This window comes from Rana temporaria, chromosome 10 (genome assembly GCF_905171775.1).
Source record: "Rana temporaria chromosome 10, aRanTem1.1, whole genome shotgun sequence".
Classification (NCBI taxonomy): Eukaryota; Metazoa; Chordata; class Amphibia; order Anura; family Ranidae; genus Rana; species Rana temporaria.
This window is the reverse complement of record NC_053498.1, coordinates 54,801,407-54,824,126: the sequence shown is the minus strand read 5'-3', so window position 1 is coordinate 54,824,126 and position 22,720 is coordinate 54,801,407. Positions and strand designations below refer to the sequence as shown.

General features: G+C 45.0%; 1 protein-coding gene across 8 annotated transcripts in view; it reads left to right on the top strand.

The window, feature by feature from the left end:
- FLT3LG (fms related receptor tyrosine kinase 3 ligand) overlaps positions 1-22,720 on the top strand; it is a 330,696-nt gene that overhangs the window by 277,678 nt on the left and 30,298 nt on the right. For 7 of the 8 annotated variants that reach the window (XR_005744019.1, XR_005744023.1, XR_005744022.1 and 4 more), the window contains one exon: positions 19,479-19,627. The exons of the other annotated variant lie outside the window; for it this stretch is intronic. Coding sequence is in view for 1 of the 7 variants with exons in the window: in XM_040327627.1 (XP_040183561.1) it covers positions 19,479-19,627 (149 nt within the window). In the remaining 6 variants the exon portion in view is untranslated. The remainder of the gene's footprint in view (positions 1-19,478; positions 19,628-22,720) is intronic. 8 annotated transcript variants of the gene reach the window in all.

Sequence of the window (22,720 nt, the reverse complement as noted above, 5' to 3'; positions counted from 1 at the left end):
GGTATAAACAAAAAAAAGAGCGACAATTTTGGAAAAAAACAATTAGCCAGATTCAGAAACACTGGCATAAGTTTGTGCGGGCGTAGAAGCGCTCGTAATTTAGAATAGGCTGTATTGGGCGTGTTGTATGGTAATGACTCGTGACCTCACGTAAATGAAGTGCCTAACGAATGGCGCATGCGCCGTCCGTGGACGTATCCCAGTGCGCATGCTCAAAATCACGTTGCAAATAGTCAATGCTTACGACGTGAACGTAACCCAGCTTTATTCTGAATCGGCTTATGCAAACGACGTAAACGGCGTGAAATTTGACGGCTGTTCCGACGTTCATACTTAACATTGGCTGCGCCATCTTTTTGGTGGTTTATCTTTACGCCCACAAAACGCCTTACGTAAACGGCGTAGCTTACTGCGACGGGCGTACGTACGTTTGTGAATAGGCGTATCTTGCTCATTTACATATTCTCGGCGTAAATCGACATACACGCCCCTAGCGGCCAGCGTAAATATGCAGCTAAGATACGTATCTCAATTTGAGCATACGCTTAAAGATACGACGGCACGGATTCGGACTTACGACGGCGTATCTACTGATACGCCTTTGTAAGTCTTTGTGAATCTGCCTAAATATGTTTTACTTATTGCTATAATAAACCCATTTTTTTTTTTTAATACATTTTTCTCAGTTTAGGCCAATACGTATTCTTCTATTCTTCTTATATTTTTTTTTACTAGTGATGGCAGCGATCTGCTATTTTTTTTTATTTTTTTTTTGTCAGGACTTTCATCTGACACTTTTGACACTATTTTCTCAACTGTTGGTTCCTGAGGCCTACACCAGTATCATCAGGAAGTGCTTCCTGATGGCGCATTAAGTTGCGAAATGCATAGAGGCTGCAGGACCATTGCCAGCTCATCATGTCCAGTCTGAGTATAACGAGGCTAGGAACGCAAGCGACAAAGTGAGGCATCACACGGGCGGACCAGGACATACTAGTACATTTGTATACTCCTATTTACGGCTGGATTAGCTCAGTGCCAGCTCCCAGGCACTTTTACATGTGAGTGGAATAACTATATATGTTTTAATCATAATAAATTATTTGATATACTACACCATGATAGTCTTTTATATGTTACATGAGCGGATATAGAACGAGACTACAGCCAAAGCATTGGGAGTGATTGCTGATAAACCTGAGAGAGGGAGTGGTTATCCATATGAACCAAAGGCAGATTTCTGGGTCTATCTGGTGAGTGGCCATTTTATCTGGTGACAGTGTAGGCACTATTTGCAGTGAAGGTGGGGACATAGCTGGGCATCACTGCAAGAAATTATCTATTAAGGACTTTCTTAACACATATACAAATAAATTATATATATATATATATATATATATATATATATATATATATATATATATATATATATATATGTATATATATATATATATATATATATATATATATATATATATATATATATATTTCTTGCTTTCTTGGGGCACATTCAATCTGTGGATTGTAATAGTAGCATATTTGAAATCTTTTTGGATTTATTTCAAATTTTTGTTGATGGATTGAGAAATTCATATGTTATAGTTTGGCATAGGGCACTGTATTGGTATTTATTGCACACTAATAGCTAGATTCATATAGAGTTAGGCCGGCGTATCAGTAGATACATTGACCTAACTCGGAATCTGCACCGTCCTAAGTTTAAGTGTATTCTCAAACAGAGATACACTTAAACCTATCTAAGATACGATGGCTTGCGCCGTCGTATCTTAGGGTGCAATATTTAGGCTGGCTGCTAGGTGGCGCTTCCATTGAGTTTGGCGTAGAATATGTAAATCACTAGATACGCCTATTCACGAACGTACGCTTGCCCGTCGCAGTAAAGATACGCCGTTTACGTAAGGCATTTTCAGGCGTAAAGTTATTCCATCAAATAGCTGGACTAGTAATGTTAAGTATGGCCTTCGTTCCCGCGTTGAAATTTGAACATTTTACGCTGTTTGCGTAAGTCGTCCGTGAATAGGGCTGGACGTAATTTACGTCCGCGTTGAAACCAATACGTCCTTGCGGCATACTTTGCCACAATGCACACTGGGATATGGACACGGACGGCACATGCGCTCTTCCTAAAAAACGTCAATCACGTCAGGTCAACTCATATTAACATAAAACACGCCCCCTCAGCCTAATTTGAATTAGGCGCGCTTACGCCGGCCACATTTACGCTACGCCGCCGTAACTTAGCAGGCAAGTACTTTGTGAATACAGTACTTGCCTAACTAACTTAGTGTAAATACGCTATGCTATGCCGCCGCAAAGACACATGCACATACTTTTTGTTTTTTTGAGTAACAAGTTCACAGGATCAGTCGTTGTAAAATGTTTATATAAATATAAGTTAGCACAATTTACTTTACAAATACACAAATCTAAATCCAACCTTTGAAGTTGCACTTTTATTGCAGCAAGACTTAATAAGAATATTGATATTATCTTGGCGCCGGTAACACACAAAACTTTTTCTAAGGAGTTCCATAGGTTTGGAGAGGCTCTGGAAAAGTCCTGGAGACGAGCATGGGAGAAGGTGATGAGAGAGCTAGAGAGCAGGAGGTCTTGAGAAGAACGAAGAGAACGATTAGGTTGGTATTTAGAGACTAGGTCAGTGATGTAGCTGGGGCAGAGTTGTGGATGGCTTTGTAGGTAGTAGTTAGTATTTTGAATTGAATTAGTTGGTTGAGCGGAAGCCAGTGGAGGGATTGACAGAGAGGAGCAGCAGAGACAGAGCAGTTGGTAAGGTGGATGAGTCTGGCAGCAGCATTCATGATGGACTAAAGGGGGGATAGAGTATGCAGAGGTAAGCCAATGAGGAGGGAGTAGCAGTAATCGAGGTGAGAGATGACCAGGGAGTGAATTTAGAGCTTTGTGTCATTGGTTAGAAAGGGGCGTATTTTGGAGATGTTGCGGAGGTTGAGGCGGCAAGATTTGGACAGTGATTGGACGTGGGGCTTGAAGGACAGTTCAGAGTCCAGGACTACTCCTAGGACCTTGGCATGTGGGGATGTCAGAACCTGTACTCACCGAGACCGAGATGCTGAGGGCGGCTCACCTTTGCGACCCTGTGCAGACCACTCCCTGGAGTTGGGACAGAGGAGGGACGGCACAAGGAGGCACCGGTGCCGGGAGCTGGCAGGAAGACTTGGTGCAGCTGACAGAAGCAGGGCAGGTGCAGAAGACTGGAAACAAGCGTTGGTCAGGCAGGAACTGGTAGCTGAGTCTGGTAGGGTCCACAGGAGATGAGGGCAAATCCGAGTCACAAGCCGAGGGTCAAGGGCAGGAGAGTTCAGAGGGAGTCCATGAGAGCAAGCCAAGGTCAAGGGGCAGAAGACAACAGCAATCCAGGTAACGTTAGCCAAAGGGTCAGAGGTTCCAGGTGAGAGGAGAGTCGTCAGGAATTCCGGGTCAAAACAGGCAGGTACGGCAACAGGTAAACACATAGGAGCTGAAGACAAACCAGCAACCTGTTCAGGGAAGGCTGCTGGTTTAAATAGGAATGTCCGGCCTCTGATTGGCCCCAGGGTTGCCGCATACGTGCACGTGCGCGCTTCCACGCACACGGCGCGCTGCCGTACCGCGCATGCGTGCGCGCAAACCACGCACAGGCATGCGCCGAAATGTCATTCTACTGGGCATGTGCGGGAATCTTTCAGAGATGGAGCTAGTACCCTGACAGTGCCCCCCCCAAGGGGCGGACTCCGGACGCCCAAACTGGTCATTAACTCCGGGTGTTCCAGGTGAAAGGCCCGAATCAGGCGAGGGGCATGGAGATTCCGGGAAGGCTCCCAAGAGTTATCTTCAGGGGGATATCCCTTCCACTTTATAAGGTATTGCAACTGCCTTCCTCTTTTCCTGCAGCTCAAGATAGCCTCCACCTCAAATTCTTTTTCACCCTCAATCTCCACTGGTGGAGGTGGCAGTTCTTCTCTACCGTTGAAGGGGTCAGACACAACGGGCTTAAGCAGAGAGGCGTGAAACACAGGGTGGATCTTGTAGGACCTGGGTAAAGCCAACTCAAAAGCTACTGGGTTGATTTCTCGCCTGATCTCAAATGGCCCGATGAACCTTGGACCCAGCTTCCGAGAGGGAATAGGTAACTTGAGGTTGATGGCGGATAGCCAGACCTTCTCACCCACTTTGAAGACAGGGCAATCCTTCCTCCCCTTGTCATGGAACCTCTTATAGTCCTGCTGAGCTTGCTGCATGCTTTCCTGTAACTTCTGAAAGTTTTGCTGGATGCAGGTCACACGTTCCTGGACCACTGGCACAGATGTTTCCGGGATGGAGTCTGGCAAAAAGGAAGGGTGGAAACCGAAGTTAGCCCAGAACGGGGTTTGGTTTGTGGAAGAATGTATGGAATTATTGTAAGCGAACTCGGCTGTAGCTAACAAGGAGAACCAATCGTCTTGGGAGACTGAGCAAAAGCATCGTAGGAGGCAAATCGACAATAAAGTCCATGGAGATGTCAATCCAGGGCCGTTCTGGGATAGGAAGGGGTTTCAGCAGCCCCCAGGTCTTCGTGTTTGGCCCCTTACTCCGCTGGCAGCGAATGCAGGAAGAGACATAATCCTTGCAGTCGGACCTCCATTTAGGCCACCAGAAGGAGCGAGAGATCAGTTCGGAAGTTTTACGGGTACCAAAATGGCCAGCCAATTTACGATCATGGAAGGTGCTGAGGATTAACTGTCTTGCCTCTGTTGGAACGAAAATCTTCCCACGAGACCACAGCAGGTCGTCCTTTTTCTCCAAGGAGGAAACCTCATGATCAGGGCACCGTTGGCATGCGGTCTTTAGAGCAGTCAACAAATCTGTTTGAGGGAGAAGCAAAACATTTTGAGGTGACAGGATCGTGCTGGGCTCGGAAGTATCGGGCGTCTCTGGAAACATCCTGGAGAGGGCATCAGCTTTTCCATTTTTTGCGCCAGGACGATAGGTAATATGGAAATTGAAGCGAGCAAAAAAAAGAGCCCAACGGGCTTGTCTGGGCCTAAGGCGTTTTGCAGACCGTAAGTATTCCAGGTTCCTGTGGTCAGTGAAAATGATAATGGGATGCGCTGCCCCCTCCAGCAGGTACCTCCACTCCTCCAGTGCAAATTTTATGGCCAGTAGTTCTCTATCGCCTACGTCGTAATTGCGCTCAGGACTTAGTTTCCGAGAGGCGTAGGCTACTGGGTGAAGAAGCGACTTCGGTCCCTGTCTCTGGGAAAGGATAGCGCCTGTAGCAGATTCCGAGGCGTCCACTTCTAGAACAAAAGGTAACGTAGAATCCGGATGACAAAGTACAGGTGCCGAGGTAAAGGCCGTTTTGAGTTTGATAAAGGCCTCCTGAGCCTCTTGTGGCCACTGGAAGCGGTGCCCCTGGCGGGTCAACTTGGTGATGGGAGAAACAATTGATGAAAAACCGATGATGAATCGTCTATAAAAATTGGCGAAGCCAATGAAGCGCTGAACGCCCTTTTTGTCTGTTGGAGGTGCCCACTCCTGAATAGCACTGATTTTCTGGGGATCCATGGCTACCCCATGCACAGAAATGATAAATCCTAAAAATTGCACTGATGTCTTTTCGAACTCGCATTTTTCTGATTTGAGATAAAGCCGGTGTTGTCTCAAGATGGTGAGAACCTGCCTGACATGTTGCCGATGTAATTCTTTTGTGGCTGAAAAGATGAGAATATCGTCCAAGTAGACTACGAGGAAGTCATCTAAAAATTGTCGAAAAATGTCATTGACTAGATGCTGGAAGGTGGCGGGCGCATTACAGAGCCCAAAGGGCATGACCAGATACTCGAAGTGCCCGAATCTGGACCTGAACGCAGTCTTCCACTCATCTCCTGCCCTTATTCGGACCAAATTGTAGGCGCCCCGGAGGTCCAATTTAGAAAAAACCTGAGCTGATCGGAACCTTTGAAAGAGCTCGGGGATTAGAGGCAGCGGGTACCGGTTCTTGATGGTAATTTTGTTTAACTCCCTATAATCAATGCAGGGTCTAAGCGATCCATCTTTTTTCTCGACAAAGAAGATCCCCGCCCCCGCTGGCGAGAAGGAGGGACGGATGAACTTCTTACTTAAATTTTCTTCAATATAGATCTTGAGGGTCTTCAACTCAGTCTCTGACAAGGGAAATATGCGCCCAAAGGGAATTTCAGATCCGGGCAAGAGGTCAATGGGGCAGTCATATGACCGATGTGGTGGGAGACAATCGGCTTGTTTTTTGTCAAAGACATCCTTGAAGTCTAGGTAGGCTGGAGGAACATGCTGTAGGTCTTCAGGTGGAGTAGCTAGCGTGGAGCAGGCGACTGGAGCGGGTGCGAGACAGTGCTGGGAACAGTAGGTGGAAGGGAAGCTGACTTCTTTCTTGAGCCAATCAATGCAGGGCAGATGAACTTGTAGCCAAGGGAGACCCAGAATGATAGGGAACATGGGGGACGGGATCAAGTCCAAACAGAGGAACTCCCGGTGCCCAGAATCTGAGATGGCACAAAGAGGAAGGGTTTCCTGGGTAATCAATCCGGAACGGGGAAGAGAGCCATCAGCCAGATGAACTTGCAGCTGAAAATCCTTGGTACGGCAGGGGATACGCAGCTTTTGGGCCAAGGATGAGTCCAAGAAGCAGCTGCAGGCCCCGGAATCAATTATCGCCGGCAGACGTGTTGCCCCTTCTGGGAGCTGTAGGGAAAGAAAGAGGATAACATAAGTCTGAGGCAAACTGGTAACAGGGAAATTGATAGCAGATGAAGGTTTCGACTTACAAGGCCTTACTGGGCAAGTGCGCAAAAAGTGTCCGGCGGCTCCGCAGTACAGACAGAGGTTAGATTGATGCCTCCGGAGTCTTTCTTCTGGAGTCAGAGGGGCCCGTACTATACCAAGCTGCATCGGCTCTGGGTCGGGTAATGAGGCGTTTGGTGGAGCTGGGTGAGGCGGAGGTACTGGAGCATATCTTGGTGGAACCCAGTTAGGCCGGTTGGACTGGAACCTCTCCGAACGACGTTCTCGAAGGCGCCTATCCAGCTGAGTGGCGGTTTGGATTAAATCCTCCAGAGAGGCAGGGGGTGCCGACCTTGCAAGCTCATCCTTTAGGTTCTCAGAGAGGCCCTGGCGGTATTGGTACCTGAGGGCCAACTCATTCCAGCCTGTGTCAGCAGACCACTTTCTAAATTCGGCGGTGTAGTCTTCCACCGGCCGTCTCCCTTGATTTAAGCTGTGCAGAGTACCCTCTGTGGTGGCTGCACGTAGGGGGTCGTCGTATAATTTCCCCATGTGGGTGAAGAAGGTGTCCATAGAGTCAAGTATTGGACTGCATTGTTCCATTAAGGAGTGTGCCCATGCTTGAGGCTCCTCAGAAAGGAGAGAGATTACGAATCCAACCTTAACAGCTTCGGTCGCAAAAGTTCTAGGTTGCAAGGCCAGGTAAAGGGAACAGGCATTCTTGAAAGCCCGATATTTCCGGCGGTCGCCTGAGAATCGCTCGGGCATGGAGACCCGGGGTTCGGGATTACTCCCCATCATGGCAGGGCTTGCAGGAGCTTGGGCAGCAGAAGGTCCGGGTGAAGAGGCTAGGGCCGCAGTGGATGGACCTGGGGAACCGGCCAGTTGTTGGAGGCGGCCATCAATCTGGAGGTAGCCTTCCTGAAGCTTCTGGACTGCCTCTGTTAAGGCGGAGACCTGTTGGCACAGCGTCTCAAAGGGTGAGCGCGCCCTGTCGGTCTCAGACATCTGGCTGGTTTGTACTGTCAGAACCTGTACTCACCGAGGCCGAGATGCTGAGGGCGGCTCACCTTTGCGACCCTGTGCAGACCACTCCCTGGAGTTGGGACAGAGGAGGGACGGCACAAGGAGGCACCGGTGCCGGGAGCTGGCAGGAAGACTTGGTGCAGCTGACAGAAGCAGGGCAGGTGCAGAAGACTGGAGACAAGCGTTGGTCAGGCAGGAACTGGTAGCCGAGTCTGGTAGGGTCCACAGGAGATGAGGGCAAATCCGAGTCACAAGCCGAGGGTCAAGGGCAGGAGAGTTCAGAGGGAGTCCATGAGAGCAAGCCAAGGTCAAGGGGCAGAAGACAACAGCAATCCAGGTAACGTTAGCCAAAGGGTCAGAGGTTCCAGGTGAGAGGAGAGTCGTCAGGAATTCCGGGTCAAAACAGGCAGGTACGGCAACAGGTAAACACATAGGAGCTGAAGACAAACCAGCAACCTGTTCAGGGAAGGCTGCTGGTTTAAATAGGAATGTCCGGCCTCTAATTGGCCCCAGGGTTGCCGCATACGTGCACGTGCGCGCTTCCACGCACACGGCGCGCTGCCGTACCGCGCATGCGTGCGCGCAAACCACGCACAGGCATGCGCCGAAATGTCATTCTACTGGGCATGTGCGGGAATCTTTCAGAGATGGAGCTAGTACCCTGACAGGGGATGGGCTTATGGTTGTGCCATCAATTTTGACAGAGAGATCAGGGGAAGAGGCAAGTGGGGGAGGAAAAATGATAAGTTTGGTTTTGGAAAGTTTGAGGAAGTGGTGTGACATCCAAACTGATATATCTGATAGTAAATTAGTGATATGTGAGGAGAATGAAGGGGCGAGTTGAGGGGCAGAGAAATAGATTTGAGTGTCGTCAGCGGGGAGATGGTATTGGAAGCCGTGGGAGGCTATAAGCTGACCCAGGGAGGAGGTGTAGATTGAAAATAGGAGGGGTCCAAGAACAGAACCTTGGGGGACCCCAACAGAGAAAGGGAGAGGAGGAAGTAGAATTGTAAGTAACGCTAAAGGTGCGGTTGGGTAAGTAGGTAGAGAACCAGCGAAGAGTATGGTCACAGAGACCAAAGGTGTGGATTTTTATTGAGGAGGAGTGGGTGATCAACTGTTACAAAGGCAGCAGAGGGGTCCAGGAGTAGGAGTACAGAATGGTGTCCCTTGGTTTTGGCTGTTAGTATATAGTTTGTTAGTTTTAGGGGAGCAGTTTCTGTGGAATGTTGAGAACGAAAGGAGAAGGTTATTATCGGAAAGGTGGATGCTCAGTCGGTTGTAGACTAGACATTCAAGGAGTTTGGATAAAAAGGGGAGCAAGGAGATAGGGCGTAGGTTGTCAAGATTGGATGGGTCCAGTGTGGGCTTTTTAAGTATGGGACTGACGAGTGCATGTTTCAAAGAGTTAGGGAAGATGCCGGAAGAGAGGGAGAGATTGAAGATGTGGGTTAGAGAGTGTAGAATAGAGCCAGAGGGTGAACGTAGCATTTGCGAGGGAACAGGATCCAGAGGGCAGGTGGTAAGATGGACATTAGCAAGTAATTTAGCAACCTCGTCTATAGTGGTGGGGTTGAAACAAGCCCGATGATACCTGGGTAACTCGGCTTTTGAGCCTGGCCTAAAAGATCAGGGTTTCATGAGTTTAAAACGACGGGGTAAAACCAGACTGACACATTTTTTGAAGGATAATCGCGTAATATCGCGCAAGGAGATCGAGTGTAAATTTCTAGAGGAATTAGATCCATTTAGGAGAAGGCAGTTAAGTGCTTTTTTTTCGAGGCAGGGGACGGAGATAGCGACACTTACCAAATTTGAGAAGCTATGTTTAAAAGGGGACTCGATGAGACATTCGCTGTCTCTGCTCTATGCTTTGGTGAACGAACTAAAAGCTCCGCAAGATTTAGGTTTTATACAGGCATGGGAGAGAGATCTGGGAGTTACTTTTTCCAAGACCCAGAAGAACAAAATATTTAGGTTCACACACAAGGCATCCCTGGCAACCAGATATCAAGAAGGGAGGTATAAGATCTGGTGGAGGTGGTATAGGGAAGTTTTTTTTTTTTCTGTTCTAAATCCCTGTCTTTTTTTCTTTTCTTTTCTTTGTTCTTTTTCTATGGCTTAAAGCATAGAAGTAGGTAGGGGGAGATAACCGGGGGAGGGCCCAGGCTATCGGAATCTTAACAAGGATAGATTATTATAATAGACTAGTGTAAAGGGGGCAGCAAAGAGGAGAGGATAATTTTTCTTTTAGTTTTCTTATTACGTGTTAGAAATGATTAAAAGTCAATGTAAAGAAAAGGTATTTTTGTTTAAGAAGAACAGAATTGTTGTAGAGATTTATACTGTTCAATGGCGATGTTTAACTGTCCTTGTATAAGAATAACAAAAAAAAAATTAAATAAAGAATTTATATAGTGGTGGGGTTGAAAGAGGGAAGTAATGATTGTACCTGTGGGCATGAGGTGCATAGCATGGAGGGTATCTGAACAGTAGAGATCTCCTTGTGAATTGTATAAATCTTCTGTTTGAAGTGATTGGCGATCTCCTGGGCAGTGAGTGAGTTAGTGGGTGGAGGCAGTGGGGGACAAAGTAGAGAGTTGAAGGTAGAGAAGAGTTGACGGGATGATATGTTTTTTAAATGAGGGTGATGAAATAGGTCTGCTTGGCAGTGAGGAGGCTGGAATTGTATTTTTGGAGGGCAGGTTTATACTGGTCGAAATATTTCTGGGACTTTGTCTTATGCCACAGGCGCTCGAGAGCATGGCTGTGTTTTTTCAGACTTCTAGTATCATCTGTTTGCCAGGGTTAAAGGGGACGGGGCCTTATTCTGCATGTAGTGAGGGGGGCCAGTCTGTCCAGTAATGCTAGAAGTGAAGTGTTGTAGACAGAAGTGGCTAGGTGGGTTTAGGACAGGGGTGCGATTTTGTCATAGAGGTGGTCAGTCGCAGAGTATAGAAGAGAAGGGTTGATATGGTGAAGGTTTCTACGAGTAACCGTTAGGTGTTTGGGTGGAGAGGAGGCGGAGGAGAAGGAGAGAGTGAATTTAATAAGGTAGGGATCAGAGAGGGGGTAAGGATAGTTGGAGAGGTTGCATGGAGTGCATAGGTGGGAAAAGACAAGGTCAAGGGTATTTCCTTCGGAGTGAGTAGGAGCATGTATCCATTGCTGCAGGTCAAAGGAGGAGGTTAGACTGAGAAGTTTAGAATTTGCAGGAGTGTTAGCATTAGTAGGGATGTTGAAGTCCCCAAGAATGATTGTGGGTATTTCAGAAGAGAGAAAGTAGGGTAGCCAGACAGAGGAGTCATCAAGAAAGGATGATACTGGACCAGGGGGCTGGTAGATCACAGCTATCCTTGGAGGAACTGGGGAGAAGAGACGAATGCAGTGTGCCTCAAATGAGGAAGGTGCCAGAGAGGGAGGTGGGTGAAGTACTTGAAAGGTGCTATGTGGGGCTAAAAGAATTTCAACACCCCCTCCTTTGCATCCACTGGGTCTGGGGGAGTGAGTCCAAAGAAGACCACCGTGGGATAGAGCAGCAGAAGACGCAGTGTCGGATTTGTGAAGCCAGGTTTCAGTAATGGCGAGAAGATTAAATGATTTAGCGATAAAGAGATCGTGGAGGGAGGTGAGTTTGTTACAGACGGAGCGAGCGGTCCAATGGGCTCAAGAGAACGGGAGTCTGTTCTTGGGAAGAAGAGTGATGGGAACTAGATTGTGTGCATTGCGGCTGCAGCCAGAGGGTGTACGGTAATGGGTATGTTGAGCACAGTTAGATGGAGGCCCAGGGTTTGGTGATACATCACCAGAGGATAGGAGAAGCAGAAGGGTGAGGGAGGTAATGTGGGAATGTGCTTTATATGAAGGGACATTCCCCAGTGGTTTGGAGTATTGGGCATGTAAATTTAGAGTTAGCCAGAGTTGGTGAGCGCAGTAATAAGGGGAGGACAGAAGTGAGGGTGATATATACAAGGTGTGGGGTGGAGAAGAGGAAAACAAAAGAAGGAGGGGGATGGGAAGGGAAGGAAAAACACAAAACTAGGGATGATCAGAAAGGAAAAGACAAAGGAAAGAGGGAGAGGGAGGGAGGACAAGATACACAAGGAAAGCACTCACATTGGCCGCACCTGTAATGATAAGAATATAGAACAGTACCCCTTCAAGAAGAGTGGGCAAAATCGGACTTTGAGGCTCGTGGAAGTATAAAAAATATATATTTTATTACATAAATTTACAAAATGTACACTAACAATGGTATAATGGAATGCAACTGATAACAATCACAATACAACCATTCAGAACAAGAGAATAGTGAAAGAATCCTATTGAAGTCGCCTACGCGTTTCACCGTGGGGCTTCTTCAGGACGAAATGAACAGGAGTATTGCTACTATGTAGCCATGATTTTCACAATCTGATACACAGCGGTGGATATAATCATCCAGGAAGATTCCAATGATAGATGAAATATATACCGATGGTAGTAGATAGTACAAAAAATATGTTTAGAGATCGATGATCGCAGGTCCAGGCCAAATATGTCAATAATGACATGAGCAAATACACATTACAGTCCCCAGGCAAAAGAAGACGTGTCAGGGATAGAGATGCAGGTAACCGAATCCCTTAAAAATCCACTAGGGGACCTAAAGCTGGGGCAAAAGACAGCTCACAGAGGCAAACATAAGGCCATCCATCAATAAAGGAACAGCATCTCCCATGTAACAGAGATCGTCTTGCAAACACCGTGTGTGCATGTAGCGTCCGTGTATGCCCCAGGGTCACAGCCTGTGCTGAGTACTCAGCACAGGCTGTGACCCTGGGGCATACACGGACGCATATCTATCCCTGACACGTCTTCTTTTGCCTGGGGACTGTAATGTGTATTTGCTCATGTCATTATTGACATATTTGGCCTGGACCTGCGATCATCGATCTCTAAACATATTTTTTGTACTATCTACTACCATCGGTATATATTTCATCTATCATTGGAATCTTCCTGGATGATTATATCCACCGCTGTGTATCAGATTGTGAAAATCATGGCTACATAGTAGCAATAATCCTGTTCATTTCGTCCTGAAGAAGCCCCACGGTGAAACGCGTAGGCGACTTCAATAGGATTCTTTCACTATTCTCTTGTTCTGAATGGTTGTATTGTGATTGTTATCAGTTGCATTCCATTATACCATTGTTAGTGTACATTTTGTAAATTTATGTAATAAAATATATATTTTTTATACTTCCACGAGCCTCAAAGTCCGATTTTGCCCACTCTTCTTGAAGGGGTACTGTTCTATATGGGTGGAGAAGAGGGATGAAGGAAAGACAGTTTAAGGATTGAAGACACAGCTGTCAGGAGTAGCAGACAGTGCATTTTACAAAGGGGGAGGAAAAGCAGAAAGTGTGAACAAGGTTACCTGTGTTACAAAATTTCAAGGTTTTTTGTGTTCCTTCGCTGAAGTTCAGAGTCAGAAGTGCTTCCACTTATATAAATACCCCCACTTTGAGAAAGAACCCCATCTGCAAACGTGCCTTTCCCACGAGATGCTTAGATATATACTGTTATGAATGGGGGGTGTGTTCTTTTAATTACTAATTAGGGAGGTAAAAAAAAAAAGGCTGGCTATGCAGAGCACAATTCTCACTTAAGAAACAGACTTAGGCCCCTTTCACACGGGGCAAATCAGTAATGATTTTCTCCGCTCTCCTCAATAGGGGGATCAGATGAACACGGACCGTCTGTCCGTGTTTATCTGATCCGCCAGATGGATGGAAAAGTAGGTTTTTCCTCCGTCACACTTTGGCGGATCGGAGCAGGTCGAATGTCAGCGGGCATGTCACTGTTAACATCTGCGGCTCCATAGAGGAGCACGGAGTGCCCGTTCAGGTCCGCCTAAAAAACTGTCAGGCTGACCTGAACGGGCCGCCCGTGTGAAAGAGCCCTTACAAGTGGACAGCTAATAGAGATAAGAAAAGGCCATAATTTAGAGGTAAGGCATAGGGAGGAAACAAAAACAAAAGCAAGGTATGTGGATAGTCTACAGATTGTTAAGCAAACATAAGGAAAAAAACATTTCATTATTGCATCAGTGCCAACAAACCAGCAATTTAGACTATGGGGAATTAAACACTATTCAGTTTTCAATTGTGGGTGGATGGCAGACAGCTGTGAACATACTTGTGAAGAGACAGATTTTTTAAATGAAATTCGGGGACATACATATATATTTTTTTACTAGTAATGAAGGGCAAACAGTGACTCTCTGCCTGTGACCGCCTACCTCACAGCCAGGACTGGACTAATAAATGTTTCTAGTGAAGGAGAACTAATGTTTTCTAGTAAACAAGAGCTAAATGGGCCATCGACATGCATCACAGTTGTACTTAGGAATGTGTCTTTGCAAAGTTAAACTAAATTAAATCTTTTATTTTTGCTTGGGGATAGAATGCAGAGGGAATAGAAGTCTGAACAGTTTTTGGGGATGTCTGCACCCCTGATAGTGGCAACATTTGGGAGTTGTCTTCACCCTTTCTCCTTCAAATTTATTCACTTCCTGTCACATAGCCAAACAGGAAGTGAGGGTAAATCCCTACCAATGTCTTTCCTTGGGGACACACAGGTCAATCTAAATAGTTTCCCCATTATGTAAATTGCACTCCAGCATTTTGCTCTGTACACCCCAAATAATTAGATATCTTGGACCTTGGGGCTTGCTTACTAAAGGCAAATCCACTTTGCACTACAAGTGCACTTGCTGGCTATCCGAGGGGGACATACAAGGAGATTAAAAAACACCATCTTTGCTTCTACATGATTGGATGTTAAAATCACCAGTGCTTGCCCTCAGATTTTCAGCAACTACACTTGTACTGCAGAGTGGATTTGCCTTTACTAAACCCCAAACTACCTAATCATTTGGGGTGTACACAACAAAGTGCTAGAGTGCAATTTGCTTAATGGGGACACTAGTTAGATTGATCTGTGTGTCCCCAAGAAAAGACAGTGGTAAGGTTTTAACCTCACTTCCTGTTTGGCTGTGCGACAGGAAGTGAAGCCAATTTTAATAAAAGGGACACAAAGCCCAGCCAAAAAAAAAACAGACAAACAGGGGTTCTAACACTCACTTGGTTTCCCTCAAAACACCCACAATTAGAATAGGATTGCCTTGAGCTAGATTTTAGCGCAGTGCTCTAAATCAGTGCTTCTCAAGCCTGTCCTCAACTACCCCCAATAGGCCAGGGTTGTAGGTTTTCCTTAATCTTGCACATGTGCTTAAAATCAGTCAATGGGTTGGTATTTTGGACAGCAATTCTCGATAAGATAAATTCACAAAACATGTCCTGTCGGGCGTACTTGAGGACTGAGGCTGAGAACCACTGCAGTAAGAAGAAAAATTGAATACTTACCGCTCTGTAGTTTTCCTTTCCTGATGACTATCCATGGCAGAACACAATACATGCATATGTGATCATGAAGGCAATTTTAGACAAATCACACCTGTTTTGGTTTGACATGCCAATCAGCCTAGTTAAGCTGCAGCTGTGAAATATGTTGCTTTAAAAATATAAAAAAAAAAAAAAACACAAAACATCCTAATTTACATCAAATTTTATTGGTCAACAAAACAGGACTTGAAAAGAGCAAGGAAAGCAAAAAACAACATGTATTTGAAACATTAGTCACAACATTCTTGAGAAAGATTTAGTAAAATAATGCAGCACAGACTACTAAATCAAAGTGAACAAATGACACACATTAACATCAAAAATATTTTAGGGGAAAATATCCCCCACCCTAAAAAATAAACCAAAGTAAAAAATCTGTTTTGCAAAGACATAAGAATCAAAATACAAAGCGAAAATACATGTTACAAACTCGATAAGGACACCCAAATGTACTCTTTTGCCAGCCGGCCACACACAATCTTGCCTCTTTTCAGTGCAAGGTAGAGAATTATATCTGCAAGCTTTATATAGCATACGTTTTGTGTGCTAATGAGGCAATTGACAACACATGCACAGTCCATGAAACACACAAAACGCAAGTTCACCCAATGTAGAGACTGAACTTCAAAGTGGTTATACCTGTTAAGGATGTCCTTAAATTACTAACCCAAAAAACACGCTTTATGAGCATGCCCAGAAACATCCAAGTGCTGTTCACACACCAAAAAGCACCAAAAAAAGCAAAGTCCCCGAGCATGCCCAGACCAGCCCAAATGCAGCTAGCACAAAATAAGCCACACCCCTGTCCAAAATTAAGCACATCATCCAGCATGCTATTAAATTAGAGATGAGCCAACCCCCCCCCCACCAGGTCCAGGGGGGGCAAACAAAGAGCCTAACATGGGCAAAAGTTAGACAACAAATACCATTGCAGTCTATGGGAAATGACTTGGTAATTTTGCTAGTCCCCACTTGGCTGCCTTGTCTTCTAGTTATTGGCCTTAAAATGGGTATGGGGGCCCAGGTCCTACCCTAAGGGACATATATCAATGTCACCAAATTGGAGACCTCCAAAAATGAAACAAGGAGAAGTGCCTTTAAATATGCCAAAATGCTTAAAGGGTCACTAAAGGACTTTTTTTTTTTTAGCTAAATAGCTTCCTTTACCTTACTGCAGTTCTGGTTTCATGTCCTCATTGCTCGTTTTTGCTCTGATGTTGCTGTAAAACTGCTCTGTTCTGAACACTTCCTGGTTGTCTGGCTCCGTATGAAAAAAATTCATGGGAGAGTTTAGTTTCGTTTTCCTAGCCATGACTCTCTATGGCACTGTCCAGCACAGAGGCATAAAATAAGATGCAAAGACTAAACTACTTTCAGTTTCGTTTTTGCATCTAAGAGGCACATTATATAATTGATTTTTATCTATTTTTAATCGTTTTTAAAAGGAATCAGTTAACTATTATGTCTCTATACCCTGTAAACAGTGGGGTAGATCCAGCAAGCAATTACGCCTGCGTATCCATAGATACGCAGCGTAATTGCTAAGTAGCGCCGGCGTATCAACTTTCTGTATTCAGAAAGCTCGATACGCCGACTGTAGCCTAAGATACGACTGGCATAAGGCTCTTATGCCGTCGTATCTTAGGCTGCATTCTGACGCTGGCCGCTAGGTGGCGTTCCCGTAGTTGTCAGCGTAGAGTATGCAAATTGCATACTCACGCCGATTCACAAACGTACGTGTGCCCGACGGTCGTGTTTTACGTCGTTTGCGTTCGTCGCTTTCGTCGTAAGGCTGCTCCTGTTATTAGGAGGCGCAGCCAATGGTAAGTATAGACGTCGTTCCCGCGTCACGATTTTCGAAATTTACGTCATTTGCGTAAGAGGATTGTGAATGGCGCTGGACGCCATTTACATTCACGTCGAAGCAAATGACGTCCTTGCGACGTCATTTACCGCAATGCACGTTGGGAAATTTTCCAGACGGAGCATGCGCAGTACGTTCGGCGCGGGAACGCACCTAATTTAAATGATCCATGCCCCCTACGGGATCATTTAAATTACGCGCACTTACGCCGGCCCCTTTTACGAAACGCCGCCGCAAATTACGGAGCAAATGCTTCATGAATGAAGCGTAGCTCCAGTAATTTACCGAGGCGTAGCGTAAAAACGGTACGCTGCGCCGCCGTAGCAGTGTGCGCCCCTACCTGAATCTACCCCAGTCATTTCAGCAAAAAAATGTTTTTCCTTTAGTGATCCTTTAAGGGCCATTTCACACCACATGCAGTCCAGTGCATTTTTTTATGCCTCAAAAATGCATGGAAAGTCGGTTATATGTTTTTCAATGGCATAGTTCAAACAATTGCTTGCAGTTCCAGAAAATAGAGTAGAACATGCTGCATTTTTCCTGCACTGGACTGTACTGGAATGCTGTAAAATGCAAAAAAACGCATCATAAATGCACAGGAACATATCAAAAACGCACACATGCAGAAAAGCATCTGGACTGCGTTTCTATAGAGTGAACTTGCCCTAAACATATTAACTTGGGGGGGTACTCTGCCTGTAAAGTGGTGCATCTGTAGCATGTATCCAAAATGCTGCTTCAAAGATGTACGGCTTTAGAGAAAACGTACAAATCGGCATTGCAGCTGCAAGATTTTAACTAAAAAAATAAATAAAAATAGCCTGCCCCCCCAATACATACAAGGCCATTTGGGTCTGGAAAGGCTTAAAATGAGAACCCCCCACATGAAATACCACCACCTCCCACGCACTAACAAACCCCTAGCCAAACACAGCAAATCAGCTAATGAAAGGGGGGTGGATGCTTGGGGGCAGGAGGGGCTTGGGCACCCCAAAAGTGGTTTGGATTGGTGAAGGCAGTTCACAGCCTTTGGAGAGTGGAGTGTAGAGTTTCCCTTTAAAAGCAAAAAAAAGACCAAAGAAAACATATGCATTAGAGGGGGAAGGTTAAATGCCCTTTTAGGAGGAGCTAGAGTAGCGAGAGTCTTTTTACATAATTTAAACAGGGTACATGTAACATGTTAACAACGTAATACGCTAACATGACCTGTGTGCAAATATCCTTAAAGAAATACATAAAAGTGAACCAGCGTTAAAAAAAAAAAAACAATTTTAGAGGTGCGCCTGTTCAACCCACGCAAATGCATTCACATTACTTGACATTTAGAGAGATTTTGCCGGCACAGTGAACCAACGCATTTGAACATGCGCAAATGCCGATTGCGCATGCGCAGTGCACAAATAGACCTCCCGCAGTTCTAAACGTACTTGCAGGCGCAGCAGGCTTGTTCTGAAAAAGAAACGTTCTCATTCTATTTTGGGCATATTTGTTACTTGGGCAGTTGTTACTATACTTCCTCACATCACCCCATAATAATGGCACTTCCAGCTTTGTTTTATTTGGATTTGAAGATGCAGTGCGCCAGGTCCAGAGTGGCGCACTGAGCGACGCCTCCCATGCGCCGAGATCACTTTAGTAAATGGGGAATAGCGATGCGTTACCGATGCAAACGCTTCATAAATACCAAAACGGCCGTTGCGCCTCGGCGTGCGCCGCAACTCGTAAATCAGCCCCATTATGTCTTGCTACTGGGAATTAACAAAGCAGAGTAACAATAATTTTACATGGGCTGCCACACACTGCAATGCAGGAATAAGGGGGTTATACAATATTTTTCCTGATACAGCTCAACACAATGCACAGCTACTATGTATTGAGCCATGGTATAGGCTTTGAGTTGCAGTACTGCATGGTAATATGTGAATTAGCACAATGCAGAGGTTTGAATGGTTTTATTAATGTTTTCATGTACCAATCAGCTGATTTTACTATACAGATATTGTAATTATTGAATGACAGTAGGAGTGTGGTGAGAAAGCAGAGCATAGAGCCTTTTGAGGTGGAGAAATTGAGGTTTTTATTTAATTCATAAGAAAAAGAGGGGCTTATTTGCTAAATGTTTACTTTATACAAAGCTATAACACTTGAATTTAACATTTTGATGAATAAATTATTGAAAAATAAAATTCCTCATACAATACAGTAGATGCTCGTTGTTTATAGTTATAAATTGTACTGCCTTTTTAAAAAGTCTGTTAGAGGACTAAAACATAGTTTGTTTCATCCTAATAATATGATAGAAACAACATATTGTAAAAGTATAAGTAAAATGCACAAATGAGATCCTTATTTTGTTTTAGGTAAGTCTGCATTAAGTCAAGAAACCGCTCAAACAGAAAGAGACAGGAATGTTTCCATTGCTATAGTAGTAGTATCCCTTGCTCTACTCCTTGCTATTTGTGCTTTAATTAAGCAGTGTTTGGATTACAAGGAGAAAAACCACAATAGGGTAAGATGAAAAAAAAAAACAGTTATGTACAATGTCACTGCTAATGCTTAAAGATGGTGTTGTGACTTTATTACAGGGTGCTTTGTATTCTGCTGGAACTCAGTGTTGTATACTGTATGTAGCTTAGGCTACATATAGTTAATACAGCGGCCCCAGGCGCTACATCTTTTAATGAAAGCAAGAGTTCATTTGGACCAGCTTGGTTCAAACAAACTATTTAAAGTGGCTGTAAAGGTAAATAAAAAAATAACAAACATCTCTATACTTGCTCTGTGCAATGGAATTGCACAGACCGCCCCCGAACCGCCTTATCTCTGGTTCCCCACTGGTGCTCTTGGCCCCTCCTCTCTGTCCAGGGCACTTGTGCATGCTCACCACCAAGCCCCGCTGCTGTGTCCATTGACACAGATGGTGGGACTCAGTCCTGCCCCTGTTCCCTTGTCACTGGCTTTGATTGACAGCAGCAGAACCCAATGGCTCCTGGTGCCCCAGCAAAGCCAGTGGGATCTGGAAGTGAGGGGAGAGAAGATCTGCAGACCTGAACAGCGCTGGATCAAATGAAGGGCTCCGGTAAGTAAATACTGATACTGACCCCTAAACATTTTTCACCTTAATACAAGTAATGCTTTAGAACCACTTTAAACTTCAATAAAAGCTGGAGATCAGCTTTAGGGAAAGTGCATACCTGTAGGCTATTTCCACCCCCCTAAAGCCTGGCCAAAAATTGGCAACTTAGTGCTGCTGACATGTCTTGACCAGGATCTAGGACACGGCAGCATTTAGAGTGTTACTTCCCAGCATTACATGAGCGTGCAGTGTTCCTCATTTGTTTGCCTGTATCAAGGCTATGGCAGGGGCACTGTCATCTTCCAGGGGGAAGGACTGGTGCGTGCATGGAATTGGTCTCTCAAGCTTGCTTAGGTGATTTGAATGAAGAACAGTGTTTTGTGCTGTGATGTTGGAAGTGATCCTCTAATAACTGCAGTCTCCTGGAACTTGGCCTGGACGTGTCAACAATAACTGAAGCCCTGTACACGCGGGCCAGAATCTCGTCAGGAAAAAAAAGTTTTTCCTGACGAGATTCTCGGCAAGAATCTCTTGCCGCCCGAGTGTACAGACACTCCATTTAAAAGAACCGTCACTCGTCACATTCCGAACTCGTCAAATTCAATGCCGTCGCCGCCATTTTGCTGCACCCTACCTATGCCTAGGAAGCTACCGCGCATGCATCAAAGTCATTTCGAACATGCGCGGGTTTCCACGGCGACTGCCAAAAATCACAACGAGAAAATAGAGAGCAGGTTCTTTATTTTTCTCGTTGAGATTTTAGGCAGTTTTCTTGATGAGAAACCTAAAAGCTTCATACACACGCTCGGTATACTCGGCAAGAACGCTCTGCCAGCAGTTTTCTTGCTGGTTCTTGCCGAGTAAACCTCACAGGCATGGAGGCTAAGTCTAATGGGAACTGTAGTTCCCATTAGGCCGTGATGTTGCAAGAATGAATGCGCACCGCAAACCAGGAAGTCAGTGAGAATAATGATTCAGGAGTGCTGGAGGTGAATAAAACAGCTCGATTTCAACAGGTATCAAACTAGTTATAATGCAAAACATTACTTTTTACTTTATCAGCTACTGTCAGACTTTACTTTAAGAGGAAAATATTTTTGTCTTTACAACCCCTTTAAATTCAGGGTGTGCAGATCCCGAAGATATCAATAGGTATGGCCTACACGTTTCATGGGCAATCCTGCTTCGTCAGGGCCTTAAAGAAATAGCACAGGAAGACATCATATAATAACATATAAGTAATAGAAAAAACAGTACATGAACTTTAAAATAGGTTATATGGTGGCAAAGAGAAAAAGAGCAACCGCAGTGGTAAAAAATCTATACAAATACCAATAAATTTGTTCATACATATTTACATCAGTGTCATGATGTTTCAAATACTTATGATTGATTTTAAACATGACAATATAAACCATTTGAAAAAACAGTGCAGTTACATATATATTTCTGCATGCACAGCGGTGTTCCACACATAAGTGTAGTGTGGGAGGGGAACAAACAAATGAGCCTCATACGGTATCTAGATATTGCAATCTATTTATCATGTGTGCATTGCGATATTACAAAGTTTGCTTACCTGTAGACTGTATTGATAGAGCACCAGTTCACAGAGGACATTGAGCCTGTTGAGCCCGTGGGGGTGCTCCACCCAAACCCCCCGGAAAGAGAATCAAGGCAGGCCCCTATGTATGAATGGTCAAATTGTAAGTATTAAAAATAATTGAAATAAGAGAGGGGAAAGGAAAAGTGAGAAAGGATGAGGTAGGGTATATTCATATATGCTTACCAGGTGTATATACTAGTAGTTGTATATACTTTGTTGAAGCGCAGATGAGCATAAAACCCCACAGGTTAATTAATTTTTTCCTGACACAGCATGACAGCATATACTGTACGTATGGGAAGGGCTCCGCTTTCCTGCCCAATCAGGACCGGTTATACTATAAAAGTAGGTCTCCTCCCTTCCTGCAGTATTCTCTTTTTTTTCCTCACTGCTACAGGCAGTTATGCTATTGCTAGAAAGCAGGAATTTTTATTTTCCCTTACCTTGCCGGACACTTCTGGCCAAGCCGCACAGGTTCAAGCCTCTCCTGTGACGACGCTCCCAACTGTACAGGCAGACATGAACGCCTATATGGGGGAGACCCCCCACCCAGCAGGATCCAGGAAGATATGGGGGTGAGGGCATCTGGTCTCTAGGGATTGCTCATTTATCATGACGCCATGGATGGACATTCATTGGACTTTGGACATGAAGCATGCAGGTGGTAAGGCACCACATGGTGCACAATTCTATTCAGTTACTGCTGCAAGTATGTGGTTAAACTTGCATTTCTGAAGGGCTGTGGTTTGTGTCTGCAATTCTGATGATGATGATGGCAGGTGTGCTGTGCTGGGCTGAAACCTTCCTTTTAACTGAACAAGCTTGGCTTTACAGTCTTGACTTATTTTCTGCAGGTATGTTGTTAGTTTGCATTTCTGAAAAGCATATATCACACATGTGAATGTAACTGGATGTCCATA